At 53.5% G+C, this 14,611-nt stretch overlaps 2 protein-coding genes across 4 annotated transcripts in view; both read right to left on the reverse strand.

Moving 5' to 3' along the window:
• Positions 1-389: 389 nt before the first annotated feature.
• RHO (rhodopsin) lies at positions 390-5,652 on the reverse strand. Its single transcript, NM_001008276.1, is given in 5 exon segments — positions 390-500; positions 1,353-1,592; positions 1,694-1,889; positions 3,141-3,309; positions 5,292-5,652. Coding segments are annotated over 5 exon segments (1,077 nt in total).
• Positions 5,653-12,249: 6,597 nt separating this feature from the next.
• The window catches only part of IFT122 (intraflagellar transport 122), a 72,001-nt gene continuing 69,639 nt past the window's right edge, over positions 12,250-14,611 (reverse strand). For all 3 annotated transcript variants that reach the window (XM_038565593.1, XM_038565592.1, XM_038565595.1), the window contains 3 exons: positions 13,656-13,735; positions 13,156-13,320; positions 12,250-12,705 (listed from right to left, as the gene is read on the reverse strand). In XM_038565593.1, coding sequence (XP_038421521.1) covers positions 12,616-12,705; positions 13,156-13,320; positions 13,656-13,735 — 335 coding nt within the window. In that variant the 3' untranslated portion in view covers positions 12,250-12,615. The remainder of the gene's footprint in view (positions 12,706-13,155; positions 13,321-13,655; positions 13,736-14,611) is intronic.

Here is a 14,611-nt window from a genome sequence, read left to right on the forward strand (position 1 = left end):
CCATTCATTCCTCCATTCGTTCCTTCCCTCATCCACCTAGCATTTATTAAGCACCTACTGTGTGCCCCACTCTGTGCTAGACACTTATCCCTAAGCTGGGACACTTTTCCAGAGAGCAAGAGTTCTTGTGTTCCTGAGAGATGAGTTGGGGGGAGGAGGGGCAGAGATCCCACTGGCCCCTGGGAACTCGACTCCAGATGGAGCAAGCATCCTTGCCGAGTGGGGAGCCTCATCTTCTCTCATTAATTCTTTTTTTGTTTGTTTTCCAAACTCAGGGAGACTCTGTAACCTGGTTCTGACAGGACTGACTCCTGTGGGGCAGCTGTGGCTGGGGGTAGGTGTAGGGAATGGGAGACTCCTACAATCGGCCGTAGAGTCCTTGGCAGGGCTTAGGCCGGTGCCACCTGGCTGGTCTCCGTCTTGGAGGCGCTGGCAGAGGCCTCGTCGTCACCCAGTGGGTTCTTGCCACAGCAGAGGGTGGTGATCATGCAGTTCCGGAACTGGAAGGCAAGGGATATGAGTCAGGGTCAGGGTCCACTAAAAGTGTGTGTAGCAAACTGGGGTGGTTGGCAAAATTTGCCTCCAACCCCTTCCCTGCTTCTGGCACTCACAGGGTTCCACTGCCCTCTCAAGCCTGGCTTCCTGGAGGGAACTTAGTAAAGCACATGTGGCCCCCCCGCCCAGAGATGCCAGGGACTGAACCCAAGGGGGTGTTGCTACTGCTGACATTCCGTGATGCCCTCTGTGTGCCAAGGGCTGTCTGTAAGTATCTTATTTAGCCCTAGAGTTTGGGATTTTGCCCTCTCTAGGCATGAAGGCACTGAAGGCCAGAGAAGGGAAGTGACTTGCCCAAGGGTCACAAAGCTAGAAAATAAGAACTGAGATTTGAACCTGATATGCCTAGCTCCAGAGACCATGTTTTCCCCACTGGATCATGTATTCTGCAGAGAAGTCACTGGTTGATGTTAAAGAACTGCTTTATCCCTTCATCCCTCAGATTAAGACTTAGCTCCTTGTTCAGCTTTGTGGAAAATGGCATCCCATTCCCAGGCTTAGGACTTAGTCTATCTGACTTTTAAAGTGGGCCTCCAGAACCATCTGGCCTGGCGCATCTCATCCTTGAGCCAGTCTCAGAGACACCTGGAGGGCTTGTTAGAAATGCAAATTCCTGGGCCTACCGCGAGCTTCTGATTCAGCAGGAATCTGCATTTCTCCCATATGACCGATGCCCTGGGGGATGCCAGTTTCGCTGCCTGGTTTTGCCAGTGGAATGACTGAGGACACGGCTTGTCCTCCACAGGCAGTGCCTGAAGCCTGGGGCCCCTGGACCCGCCTGTCCCGCCAGCAGGCACCTGCTTGTTCATCATGATATAGATGACAGGGTTGTAGATGGAGGAGGACTTGGCGAAGAACGCTGGGAGGGTCATGAAGATGGGGCCAAAGTCGGAGCCCTGGTGGGTGAAGATGTAGAATGCCACACTGGCATAGGGCACCCAGCAGATCAGGAAAGCGATGACCATGATGATGACCATGCGGGTGACCTCCTTTTCAGCCTTCTGGGTGGTGGCCGATTCCTGCTGCTGGGCAGCTGCCTGCAAGGATATAGGGCCTGCTATCCAGACTCCTTTGGGACAGGAGCCGGGCTCAACCCAACCAGCACATGTGTCCCCAGCACCCAGCACAAGGATCATACCTCCTTGACTGTGAAGACGAGCTGTCCATAGCAGAAGAATATGACAATCATGGGGATGGCGAAGTGGACCACGAACATGTAGATGACGAAGGACTCATTGTTGATTTCTGGCTTGAGTGTGTAGTAGTCGATCCCACATGAGCACTGCATGCCCTCTGGGATGTACCTGAGCACCAGAGGGGAGTGAGACAGGAGAGGGTGTAAGGGAGACCCACGCGTGAAGGACCTGGGAACAGGCTGCAGTCGACCAGAGCCCTGGCTCTGCCAACACACCTGCTGTGTGGCTGGTCTTGCTCTGTGCCTGCTTTCCCTCTCTGTAAAATGGGTATGATAAAATATCTGCTTGGCTACATGACTGTGAGGATTAAATCAACGGAGATGAGAGATTCAAATGCCCTTTGTGAAAACAATGTGCTTTGGTTGTACGGAGGCTGTGGTATCACAAGATGGCCCAGTCTCTCACCTAGCAGAGCCTATACACTGCTGACCTGCGTTGTGTTTCCTCACCAGACACGCTGCTCCCAATGGCCAGAGACTAGGCCTCAGGCTCTGCAAGGCAGAGGTTGGTGAGAGAAGGAAAAAGCTCCCAAATTCTGTATCGGAGGCAGTTCGTACAAACCAAGTTCTTACTAACAGGGTATAAGTATTTTCTAAGCCAAAGATGGGCACACAGAGTAACTAAGGGATCTTTGCACATTTCCTAGAAACAAGAGGTCAGGATGTTTCAGTCATTTCAGAGGATGATGACAATGGTGTTCATTGGCTGTGCCTGTGTGGATGGGACTGGGCAGGACTGGAAAACATAGGGAAAGAGTCTGGAGGGGGTCGGCTCAGATTCAACAGGAACAAAAATTGACCTTGCAGGCTGAGAGAGGAGGGAGGGGAAGAGAGATTTCCTGGAATCCAGAGGGACACCAGGCCTCCAGGAACCCACAGGGTCACCAGTCCAGTTTCCCAAACCACTGTCCTCCTATCTCCCATCTGAGCCCCATTTGGGAATGATGGACTAGAGGCTGGACAGGACCTAGTTCCCAGCCCAGCAGCTACAATGTCACCACCTGCACTAGGCAGGCTCGCCCTCCCTGGGTGCTGAGGCCCAAGGTCAGAGGGAACTGCCTATGGGGCAAAGAGGATTGGAATCTGGCCCTGGCTTAGTTGAGGATTAGGGGCACAGCCAAGGTGAAGGGTTGGGGCGTCTTGGATTCTCCTTGACATGGGGGCTCAGGAGATGGGACCAGCCCCCATAGCAACATTAGGGTCTGATTCTCTCTTCCCTTGCCCTAAACTCCTCCCTTGGGAGAGCTGTCAGGGTGGCCGTTTAGAGTAGGGGACATATAAGCTCGATGCCCAGAACCAGACAGCACCAGGTTTGAGTCCTGGGTGAGGGACCCTACAGAGACCTCCCCCCCGGGGACGGGGACCCTTCTCTTTTGCTCAGTGCCATTACCTGGACCAGCCAGCGAGGGGGGGTGCCGCACAGGCCAGCGCCATGACCCAGGTGAAGGCGACGCCCATGATGGCATGGTTCTCCCCAAAACGGAAGTTGCTCATGGGCTTACACACCACCACGTACCGCTCAATGGCCAGGACCACCAAAGACCACAGGGCAATTTCACCTGCAAGGCAGTCAGGGACTGATCAGTCAACACACCACCTACCTGGACCCCACTGCCTAAGGAGGGAGCACTCCTGGGTGGGAGAGGGCGGCCAGGAAGGCAGCCTGGGGCAGGGCTGGGGCCAGGACTTGGGATGGAGATGGCTTGGACTCTGGGAAGAGGGGTGAAGAACCAGTCTGCGAAGGAGAATGTGCGGAGTAGACCGGGGTGACAGGCAGAGTGCCTGTTGGAGTTGGACATCCTCCCTCCCTCTTAAGCAGTGGCCTCTTCCACTTGGGGAATGAAATAACCTGGGTCTATGGGTCCCGCATCTCAGAGCCAGGAAGCTGGGGAATCATTTGCCCAGAGGAAGAAGCAGAAAAGAATGGGGAAATTTGGGGGTGCCTGGGTGGTTCAGCAGTAGAGCATCTGCCTTTGACTCAGGTTGTGATCCTAGGGTCTGGGGATTGAGTCCCACATTGGGCTCCCTGCATGGAGCCTGCTTCTTCCTCTGCCTGTGTCTCTGCCTCTCTCCCTCTGTGTCTCTCATGAATAAATAAATAAAATCTTAAAAAAAAAGAATGGGGGTATTCAAACATTACCCCAAAACTCAATGGGGAGGTTGGCCATAGACTCTATCAACCAAACCAGGATGTTTCTGAGAGACAAAGTGAACGCTAATAATTATTACTCCAAAATAATAATTGTAAACTGGTGCCAACCTTGCATGGAAGTGCCCACCTGTACATGGTACCTTCTCATCCCTGTCTTCCAGCCTTTTTGTGTGGGGAAGTTCTTCCCCTCTGAAGAAACTCCTTCCATAGGAAGGCATTACATTGTGTGGTGATCTGTAGCTTTGAAAGATGCTTTCGAGGGACGCCTGGGTGGCTCAGTGCTTGAGCATCTGCCTTCAGTTCAGGGCGTGATCCCGGGTCCTGGATCGAGTCCCACATCATCTCCCCACAGGGAGCCTGCTTCTCCCTCTACCTCTGCCTCTGCCTCTCTCTGTGTCTCTCATGAATAAATAAATAAAGTCTTTTAAAAAGAAAAAAAAAGATGATTTCGAATAGTTTCTTTGGAAAAGTGATGAGGGTGCTGGAGAGACAATAGATCCTGTTTAGCAGCTGAGGAAAGTGAGGCCAGGAGAAGGGAAGAAACACATTCAGGGATGTGGCAGGGCAGTGACCAGGGCCTGGGTCTTCCGGCTCAGATCCAGGACTGGCCCCCCTTCTCTGGGACACACAGCCTCTCAGGCAAGCAGGAGAGAGCCCGGGGTGGCTGCAGAGCCTAGCATCAGCCAAAGGACTGCTCTGTCGCCTTGTCTTCTCTTTGCTTCACATGTCCAGGGCGCTGTCTCAGCCCCATTCCCAGGGAATCTCCAGCCATCACTGGGTGTTTGTCACCCTCAATGAACACAGATCACCCAGCTTCAGGCCACGAGACAGGGGTGAGACAGGGGTACCACATATAGACAGACCCTTCTCTGCAGGGTCAGATGGATGCCAGTGGGGAGAGACTGAGCACATTGCCCAACACAGGCAGAGTCCAGTGGCTGGAGAACTGATCATCTGTGTGCCATCCTGGGCTGAGAGCCCTGAGCTCAGGGATCCAACCTGTCCACCCCTATCCCCAGTGCCCGGCATGGGTCTGACCAGCACAGGTGCTCCAAGGGAAACAGAACATGGCCCGAGGGGCCAGAGCGATGTGGGGTGGAAACTCCCCACCACAGTGTGGCCCCAGCAAGGCCATTGACTTCTCTCATGCTCAGATTCCTTGGTGTAAAGGAAGAGAGCGACAGTGTCCAATGCCTGCCCTCAATAAACAGCCTAGCTTATCATCACTAACAGTGTGTGTTGATCAAGTAGACACTGCTGGTGAACATAGTGGGGAGCAGCCCTCTTAGACACCATCCCCAAGTACGGGCTGTCTCTCCAGATCCCTCCACTCCTCCTGGCTCCCGTATCCCCCCCGCCCCATCCCACCACTGAGACCCCAGCTCATACCGCCCAGTGTGGCAAAGAAGCCCTCCACATTGCATCCTGTGGGCCCGAAGACAAAGTATCCATGCAGAGAGGTGTAGAGGGTGGTGGTGAAGCCACCGAAGACCATGAAGAGGTCAGCCACAGCCAGGTTGAGCAGGATGTAGTTGAGAGGTGTACGCAGCTTCTTGTGCTGGACTGTGACGTAGAGCGTGAGGAAGTTGATGGGGAAGCCGAGCACGATCAGCAGAAACATGTAGGCAGCCAGCATGGAGAACTGCCATGGCTCAGCCAGGTAGTACTGTGGGTACTCGAAGGGGCTGCGCACCACACCCGTCTTGTTGGAGAAGGGCACGTAGAAGTTCGGGCCCTCCGTCCCGTTCATGGCTGCGGTCCTGGCGGCTGCCCCGTGGGCGGCTCAGTCCTAAGAGTGCTGCTGAGGCCTGAGCTTGGCCACCCAGGGCTCCGGCAGGACGACTTCAGGCTCTGACCCCCCCCCCAGGCCGTTATAAAGTGACCTCCCCTCCCTAAGCTCCTGGCTGAATCAGCACCTGGGAGATTGGGGGCGTTATTAATCATAATAATCCCCACTGCCGCAACTAGGGGCCTAATTGGCTTCCAAGAGTGGCCAAGGTGACTCTAGACAGAAGCCTGGGGCCAGAGAGGGGAGGTGCTGGGGACCCTGGGAAAGGGCAGAAGGCCCGCCCCCAACTCTTCTGGTCCCCAGGAATCTCTGCCCAGATCAGTCTGGTGGCCTTGGCCTGGCATTGGGACCTCTGGCTCCATGCCATGTCTCCCTCACTCATGTGAGCTGACTTTGTCTCCCCACTGGACAACGAGCTCCCAAAGGGTAGAGGCTCTGGTTATTCTCAGTCTCCTGACTCCCCACGCAGCCCTTTACCAATTTCTTCCCCACAAGTCACCTCCTGGCTCATCCAGTTGCCAGGCTCTGAGCCCAGCCCACCTCACCAGATTATGAGCTCTGTGAGGGCAGGGGCCTCATCCTGCCAGCTGTAGCACTCTTCATGCCAGACACACAGCCCGGCATAGCCCAGGAGCTCACTAGGTATTTGAGTTGGAATCCACTCGCTCTCTCATTCATGAAACATTTATGTACAGACCATTGAGGATACAAAGATCCAGAAAGGAGGAGGTTATGGACTGAGAAAGACTCTGATGTGGGAAGAGCAGATCCAAGTCCAGGGAGGGGCTTCCATGAAGCTAAGGCAGGGGAGACTGTCTATGAAAGGGAGGTGTCTGGGGAGGTGGGGTTTGAGGAAGAGGAGTATATTGCTAGGTTGCCAAGTGGGAAAGACGGGAGACTGAAGACAAGAGCTGGTAGGGGCCTGAGGCAGGGGCCTGTTTGGGGGTGAGGCTGCACATGGGCTCTGGGGCCAGCTCTGATGGATCTTGATGCCAGGCTGAGGAGCCTGGTTTTATCTAAAGGGCAGTGGGCAGTGTCTTGGGCAGATCTCAGGGGCAGATTGGAGGAAATGAGGATAGAAAAGGAGACCAGGGCTTGCTGTGCTGGGCACCAGATTACTGCCGTGAGCAAGACAGGCTTGGTTGTGGCCTCCTGGGACTCCAATGTGAAGGCAAAGCCCAGCCTGGAAACAGAATTGGCTGGACACTGCAGCATGCAGGGCACATCTAGGGACGTCTGGTCAGACTGGGCTGGGTCAGTGGGCCTTGGAAGCTATGTGGCAGGTAACCCCATGAAAGGGGGTTCTGGGGGCAAATGGAGGCTCAGCATGTACAGGCTCCCCCCATCAGTGAAAGGAGCACCATGATGCTTCTGAGGAATGAAGTGGAGCAGACAGGAGTGCCCAGCACAAGGATGCTTTAGGACCACCCTCCAGTACATGTGTGTATGGAGCACCGACAAGATGCTCGGTTCTGACAAATGCAGTGCAGAAGGAGGATGCCTGCAGGAAGTATCGTTCTGTGGGGTTAGCAGGACTTACAAATAAACAAGTATTGAAACAAATGAGATAGGAAAAGTTCAGCTTGTGACCCACTCCCAACACACTGTCATTTGGAGCAGCCTGGGAAGGTGGAGGTTTGAACTGGGAATTTGGTGACAGAAGGAGCCGGTGGGGAAGTGTCCCTGTTTCTGAGACTTCCATCCCTAGTACTCTCCTGTGTGTAGTCTCTTCCCACTGAGATTCCCAGACCTGTTCACTCAGACCCCTTCCCTCCAGCCCTGGCTGGTCCCAGTGGTGTCAGGGCTCGCACAAGGAGGGCTGATGAAATGTATGCTGGTAGAATGAATGAGTGCAGGGGCAGGCATTGCGGGGTGGTGGTGGTGGGGGGTGACCTCTCGCTGTTTAAGAAGCCTGGCTCAGTGATTAGGCCCAACGCTAATGAGGTCAAGGTGGAGGGTTTGATTCTGACGTGGCCCTGGTAGCCAGACGGAGGGAGGAGCACTGGGCCCAGCAGCGGCCCTCCACACAGTAACCCTGTGTAGGCCAGGGGGAGCCTCAATCCTAGACCTCAGTGCCTTGCCTTCACCTCCTCCTAACACTTCTGACAGCCTGGAAGCTTTTATGTTCTGTTCACGTGTTTTCTGTCCATCTCACAGGCTGTCATGTGAGCAGGTGGGGTGGTCCCAGAGCTGAGCACGGTGCTCAGCACGTAGCCGAATGCTGTAAATCATTTCCCCTACACTGGAAAGAACTGGGATCTCTGTGCTGTTCACTGATGTATTATCCTTAGGGTCTGGCACATAGTAGGTGCTCGGTATTTGTGGACCAAGTGAATAGATCTATGTTATCTCGGTCAGTGCTTCCTTTTCTAAGTCTCAGAGTTTAATGACCCTCCCTCAGAGGGCCATGGCCAGGGGAATTAAAGGCAGCACAGGGTGACACTGCATTGTATTCTGTGAGGCATGACAAAGAATCTTTTTTTAAACTAAAAATGCTTTTTGTTTAGAGCAATAGGCTCACAGGGAGCAGGAAGTCATTAGAAATCACCCACTCTGACCCTCCCTGCTACATTTCACAAGTGGAGAAACTGAGGCCCAGGGTTGGCAGTGAGTCAGTGGCCCAGGTCACGTGACAAATCTGGGGTATCACCTGCCTGGCCTGCCTCCCACCCCACACCAAAGACAGCTCTCAGGAAAGATCTGCTAGCCTTTCATACCATGGTATAAATGACTAAAAAGAAAGGATTGTGCTGGGCTGATGGGAAAGCCACTAGCCTGAGTCACACAGGCCTGGGGCAGCAGGGGTGGCCCAGAGGGCAGGGGGTGGCACTGGACTCTCGCCTGGGGCTCTGAGTCACCCTGAGTAGTCCTACCTCCCCTCTCTAGGCTCAGTTTGTTGGAATTAGAAAATCTTGGGGGATCCACACCCATCTGCAGGGTAAATGTGACCTGCTTTCCCACTAGGGCCCAATCACAGACCTTCAGACCTTACAATTTAGGTGTCATGGTTGCCCCTAGTTAGGCATGGTCCCTTTACCCTTATATCTGGACTGAGACTCTGTAGCTACATTGCCTGGGCACAGCTATGCCCTGTGCCTCAGTTTCCTACTCTGTTGCCTGTACGTGATCAATGACTATTGCTTACAGTGTTAGCCTCTTTGAGTCTAACTCAGGTTACAAAGCAGTCTTTGAAGAGGCCCCCAAATCTATAAACCAGCGCTCCCACTCATCACATGGGTTTTCTACTCAGGACTTATCACTCTCAGCAATGGTCTTATTCGTCTTCTTACTGATTCACTGCCCATCTCTCTCCAGAGGTTGGCCTGGCCTGTACTTTTGCTTCATCTGAACTGGCAGCTTAGAGTAGCAACTGCATAAATATTTGTCAAATTAATGAACAATTCCTGGCCTCTCGTGAGGAGGTCTCACTCCCTACCCTCTGACCACTGAGGAAATGGGCACAGAGGGTTAATGTTCGTTAGCAGAGCCGGAAGTGAACCAGCTAACTCCCTAGCCTGAGCTTTCTCCTCCCATTCCAGATGCTCCAGAGAGGGCCCGGGAACATGCCAAAGAGACAAGCCCCAGTGTGGGTGACTTTCTGAGCCACTGGCCCCTCTTGGGGGTGACCTGTGGGGGTGGGGAGCTGGGGAAGGCTATCTCTGAAGATGGTGGCACCTATCTCCAGGCTTCCCTGAGCCTGGCCTCCTGAGCTCAGGTGTGGGGCTCTGACTTGGCCATGGAGGATTAGGGGCTTAGCAGGTAGCACACAAATAGCTCTTAAGCCTCTGCATAGAGGTGCTGCTGGTTCAGCAGCTTCTTCCTCCCTCTCCTCCTCCTCCTCCTCCTCCCTGCCTCCTCTCCCAGGCTTAGCTCCACCTGGCTGCATCACTATGGCTGAGTGAGGCCTTAGGCTGAGCTGAGAATGCCAAAGGGAAGAAAGGAAGGAGACAGACTGACTCTCCTCCCCTTCCTTCCTCTTCTCTAGTCCCACTTCCTCCCTCCCCCTTCCCCCCACTTTCCTCTTACCCCAACATCTGCCAAACAGGCTAGGGGCTAGGTCCTGGGGACATTAAGATACATTCCTTGCCCTCAGGAGCTCCCAGGCTCAGGGGCCAGCTGACAAGGGGAAAACCAATAACCATGGGAGGCAGGGCTCTGCTCCCAGGCCCCGTGCTATGGGACCCCAAGGATCGAGGTGTGGACCAGGAGGGAGGTGGAAGGCCTCGGCAGGGGGACAACTGGGCCAAGGCACAGGGAGCAATTGGCTAGCTGGCCCTGGGGCCTAGGGTGAGCAGGCTAGGGAGGACAGGCCTAGGAGTCTGGGTGCTAGCTGGCTAGCAGTGGGGAGGAGCATGACCAGGTTCTGATTCTAGGAAGATGTTCTGGAGTCTGAGTGGAGTATTGAGATTAGTGTATGACACAAGGTGAGAGCCCTGCCCAGTGCAGGCCTCTTTGCTGAGGCTCCCAGCTGCCCCAAGGGTGGGGCTGGGACCAGGGGAAGGTCACCTGGTATCTGCCACAGGCAGATGGGGTCTTGGAGACAGGGCATCTCTGTACTGGTGTGAGAGCCACAAGGGGCTTCTGGCTTCAGTAACCTCAACTCAGGGTACAGGGGGACACCCCTGAGGCCAGGTTAGAGCCAGGCCCACCTAAGGTCTGGCCTGGGGCTCTTTCTGAGCCACACAATCTCCCTCTTCCTTACTTTCTCCTTCCAGGGATGTGGATAGCGTTGGGGACTTGGAAGATCAAGTCCAACCAAGTTGTGCAGCCTGTAGCAGCCATGCCTCTCTCTAGACCTCAATGTCCTCTCAGTGAAATGGGCATCTCAATAGTCCTACAGTGCCTTCCTTGTAGCATGTGAAGGGTTGTCAGGCTCATCGGATAGACACAGTGGCTGGAGCTTCAAGGTCAGAGCTGGAGTATGCCCTTTTGCACACATAAGGAAACTGAACCTTGGAGAAAGAAGGGTCAAGACCCTGTCTAGGCTGGGACAGAGGCGATGGAGAACTGAATGCTTAGATACAAAGGCTGTGCCTGGATGTGAATCCTGTCTTGGCTCAGTAGGTATTTGTTGAATGAAAGGAGAAAACGTTGTTGAGCCTCAGTTTCATCATCTGCATTATGGGCACTCTTGGAGGCTGTTGAGGATGATGCATGGAAAGTGCTTAGCACAATGTCTACTACTCATTGAGCATTTGATTTAAAGGGAGCTACAATGATTGTTTCTCAGACTCAGACTTCCAGAGCTCAGCCTCCCTATGGCAGCAGAATTTGGCATGGCACACCCTGGTTTTCATGTTATTCGGCTAAGAGGATGCATGCTGGAGTCTCAGGCTGGGCCCCCTCCCCCTGCCTCTAGCCATGGACCATCTGATCTGTCACTGTGATTGACGCCTGTTGGGTGGCTGGGGCTGTTTTCTCTCTCTCCTCTCTTCTTCCCAGCCATATGCAAATGATTTTAGTTCAAGTAATGCGCTAATGGAAATCCTAACACATTAATAAATGTTTAGCAAGAGAGAGAGCATGCATGATCGTAAGTAATTAGACACTCAACGGAGGAGTTCTGTTGGCACAACTGTCTGGCTCTCTTTATTTTCTTCCATCATCTCCAAAGAGAAATGCAGAGGGAGGCAGGGGGGAAGGAGTAAGGTAGGGGGCCAGCTTCAGCACACAAAGCCTGGTGGCATCTGCAGCCACTCCCTTCTCTAGGCCTCAGTCTTCATTCCTCACAATGGGGACATTTGTCCTGCTCTGCCCACTTCACAGATGAACTGTAAAGTATCAATATCTAATCACCAGGGCAGTTTTCCTAGCTGACAACCCAATTCTCTTTCCCCTGCTGTCAGGACTTTGCATAAAGCTCTGAATCGTTGCCATCTCTGGGACAGGTAGAGTGGAGGGCAAAGGGAGCAGGAGCTTCTACCAAGGGCTGGGTGAGCCCCTGGGCTCCAGTACCTCCACCCAACCCCAGGGCTACAGAATGGAAATCATAATCCTTCCATCACAAAGATGGTGTGAGAACTGAGACAACATATGAAACTCGGCTGGCACAGAGAAGGTCCCAATAAATGTCAACTCTCCCTCCCCAGCTTCCCAGCTTCCCACCCTTGCCCTTGAGCTGCTGAATCCGACATTGTTGATGCTCAGGGACAGGGACCTTAGCAGAACCTCAAACAGGTTCACTGGGTTCAGGAGCTGGAGGGCAGGGCAAAGTGCAGTGGGGTGGAGCCTTTGTGGGGCTAGGGGAATAAAGTGAAGGGGAGGCAGGTGCTGGCCCTAGCCAGGAAGCAGAGGGTGGGCTCCAGAACCTCAGAAAGGTCCTCTTTGCCATCTTCTGTGGAGCCAGGAACCTTATTTTCTGGTAAAGATGGAGCCCCACTAAACCAGAATAAATAAATACCCGTTCCCCTACCCATTCCCATATTGCCATTTCGATTAGATTAAATTTTAAGAGCAGGCAAACGTAATGTTCCTCTCAGATCAAATTAGAAACAGGTGCACTTTTGCATAAGGAAATTAAGTTGCAGACAATATGAAGATTTGCTAAAATGCAGACACTGATGAAAATAAGTAGCCCTTTTATTTGTAATTATTGAGGCAATCTGTTCGCAAAGTGTACATGTTAATGGTCTGACAGATCTGTGGACTCCAGCAGGCTGCCACGAACAACTCAGAGCCTTTCTGAAAGTAACAGATTTTTTTTTCTTAGAAAATATATGTACATTCTCTTCGCCATCTCCTGGTGCTATTTACAAGGCACGAAATGCCATAAATAGGAATTCCGTGGTTACACGAGGCCCCTCCCTAAAATACACACTTGATCTGGGCAGAAGACACATTCTGACAGTTTAACTCTTTCTTCCTTTGACAGCCCAGCCAAATGTGAGGTGGCCCTGATGGGAGCGGTGGTCCTGAGGGGGCCGGTCATGGGCTGGGGTCATCGATGCGCCTCCGACAGTAGGGGCAGCAGGTGTGCTGAAGCACCAGGAGCTCGTAGTCCTCTGAGTGGAACATCTAAGGAGAAATGGTCATGATCCAGGGCTAAGCCCTGAGCCTGGCAGGGCCTGCTGCCCTTCCAAGGACACTTGACAGTGAGTCAGGGCTAGAAACACCAGATCCAGAACACCTTTGTCTGAGGACTCAAAGGGAGGGGCATGAGGGTCTGGAGTCTGAGGCCCCTTTTTTCTGAATGAAATTCAAAGGTGTATCAGTCTTGCCTGGCTCTCCCAAATGAAGGACCAGGGGCAAGCCCACTCCAGTGTATGGAACACAAGTGAAAGGAGGGAGGGCCTAAGGATGGCTGAGTCTCTTCCCAACTTGGAGCCTTGCCCTTGGCCTTGGGATCACTGTGCTATTCTCAGATGCCAGGTATCCCCAAGGGGACACCCCAAGGGGACACCTGGGAAATGGAAAAGCAGCAAGAAGAAGAAATTGGTAACCACATGTGAGCTGTAGGCACAGTACCTGGAAGCAGGAGGGGCACATGGTGATGGAAGCATCAGGCAGGAGCGAGCGGAAGTACTGCCACTGCAGGGGCGGGGGCCAGCGCTTGATGAGGACATCCCTTCGGCTCATGGAGCGCAGCACTGACCGGCTCACCACCACAGGCACAAACTCTGAGCCGCCTTGCTGCAGGGTGAGCAGGTGGGAAGAAGAGGGCACCGGTGCTCTCACACAGCCAGGGTGACATGTTAAATGGGTCATGATCCCAGAATCTTTGGGACAACCAGGGAGGATCCAAGAGATTTCCCCTACTGAGTACCTTCATGGAACCCTGCCAGGTCATGTAGCTCCTCTAGCCATCTCTAGTGATAGGGAACCTATCACCTCAACTCTCCTGGCAGCACTGACAGGGAACAAGTCAGCTTCTGCTAAGAAGTGTATATAGGAGAAGGGACCTCCAACACCCCTCCCAACAGGTCTCACATGCCTCCACAGCCCATCACTCAGAGAGGCACCCTCACCTCAAAGCTTAACTTTGCTGTGAATGGGTCATCATCTCCCATGGAGTCCATGGTCTCGTCCAGCCTCAGAGTCTGGGAATCTGGAAGGGTCTGGTCAAGGACAGAACCTGAAGCTGAGTAGGAAACAGGCTCCACTCTCCACCCAATGCAAGATTCACAGGAGCTCTACAAGGGCCTGGTGTGTTTCTCCATGACTGTCTGTGGAACAGGTTTCTAGATGGAGGAATGGAAGGAATGCAGGCCAGGCCCGGGAGGGGACAGCCCTGGTCACACAGAGGCTGGGACCAGGACCCAGTGCACAGGTAGGAAAGGGGCTACGATAGGACCTTTGCTGCCCCACATAGACCAGGACATGGCCCATGTAGGCCTGATCAGAAGCACCAAGTGAGCAGAGGCTATAAGATTGCTATGGGTGGGAGTAGAAATAATGGGTTAGCTGGAAACCATGGCCAGCAAACTTGGCAATTTCTGGAGAAACACTTAGCAATCACCAGGTGGTTCTGTAGGCAACTGAGATGGACTCAAAGGTCCTATTTCATGGAGAAGGTGGTAAGAGATCCTGCAAATCCGGCCAGCCAGACCAGGCTGAAGGTACCTAAGGAACTGTCCCCTCTGCCAGACAGTGGCAGAAGAGCTGATGTGAGGCCAGGGCAGGGGTTGCTCCCACAAGGAAGGGCCTCAAGGGAATGGAGGCTGCTGGTGCCATATCAGGTATGAGACATGGTCCCACCGGGCAGCAACAACCCAAAGCATCTGAGAGCTGTACAGAGGGCTGGTAGGCTGATAGGATTCCTGTCTCCCTTCTTCGGGAGGTAACTCCCTGGCTTTTCCTTTTTCCTCTGCTCTTCAAAATGTGGCCCATGGACCAGCAGCATTGACATTACCTGGAAGCTTATGGAAACTCAGGCTCCCAGTCCACCCAGACCTGCTGATCCAGCTACTGTATGCCAGCAAGG

The sequence above is a fragment of the Canis lupus genome, chromosome 20 (genome assembly GCF_011100685.1).
Source record: "Canis lupus familiaris isolate Mischka breed German Shepherd chromosome 20, alternate assembly UU_Cfam_GSD_1.0, whole genome shotgun sequence".
NCBI lineage: Eukaryota > Metazoa > Chordata > Mammalia > Carnivora > Canidae > Canis > Canis lupus.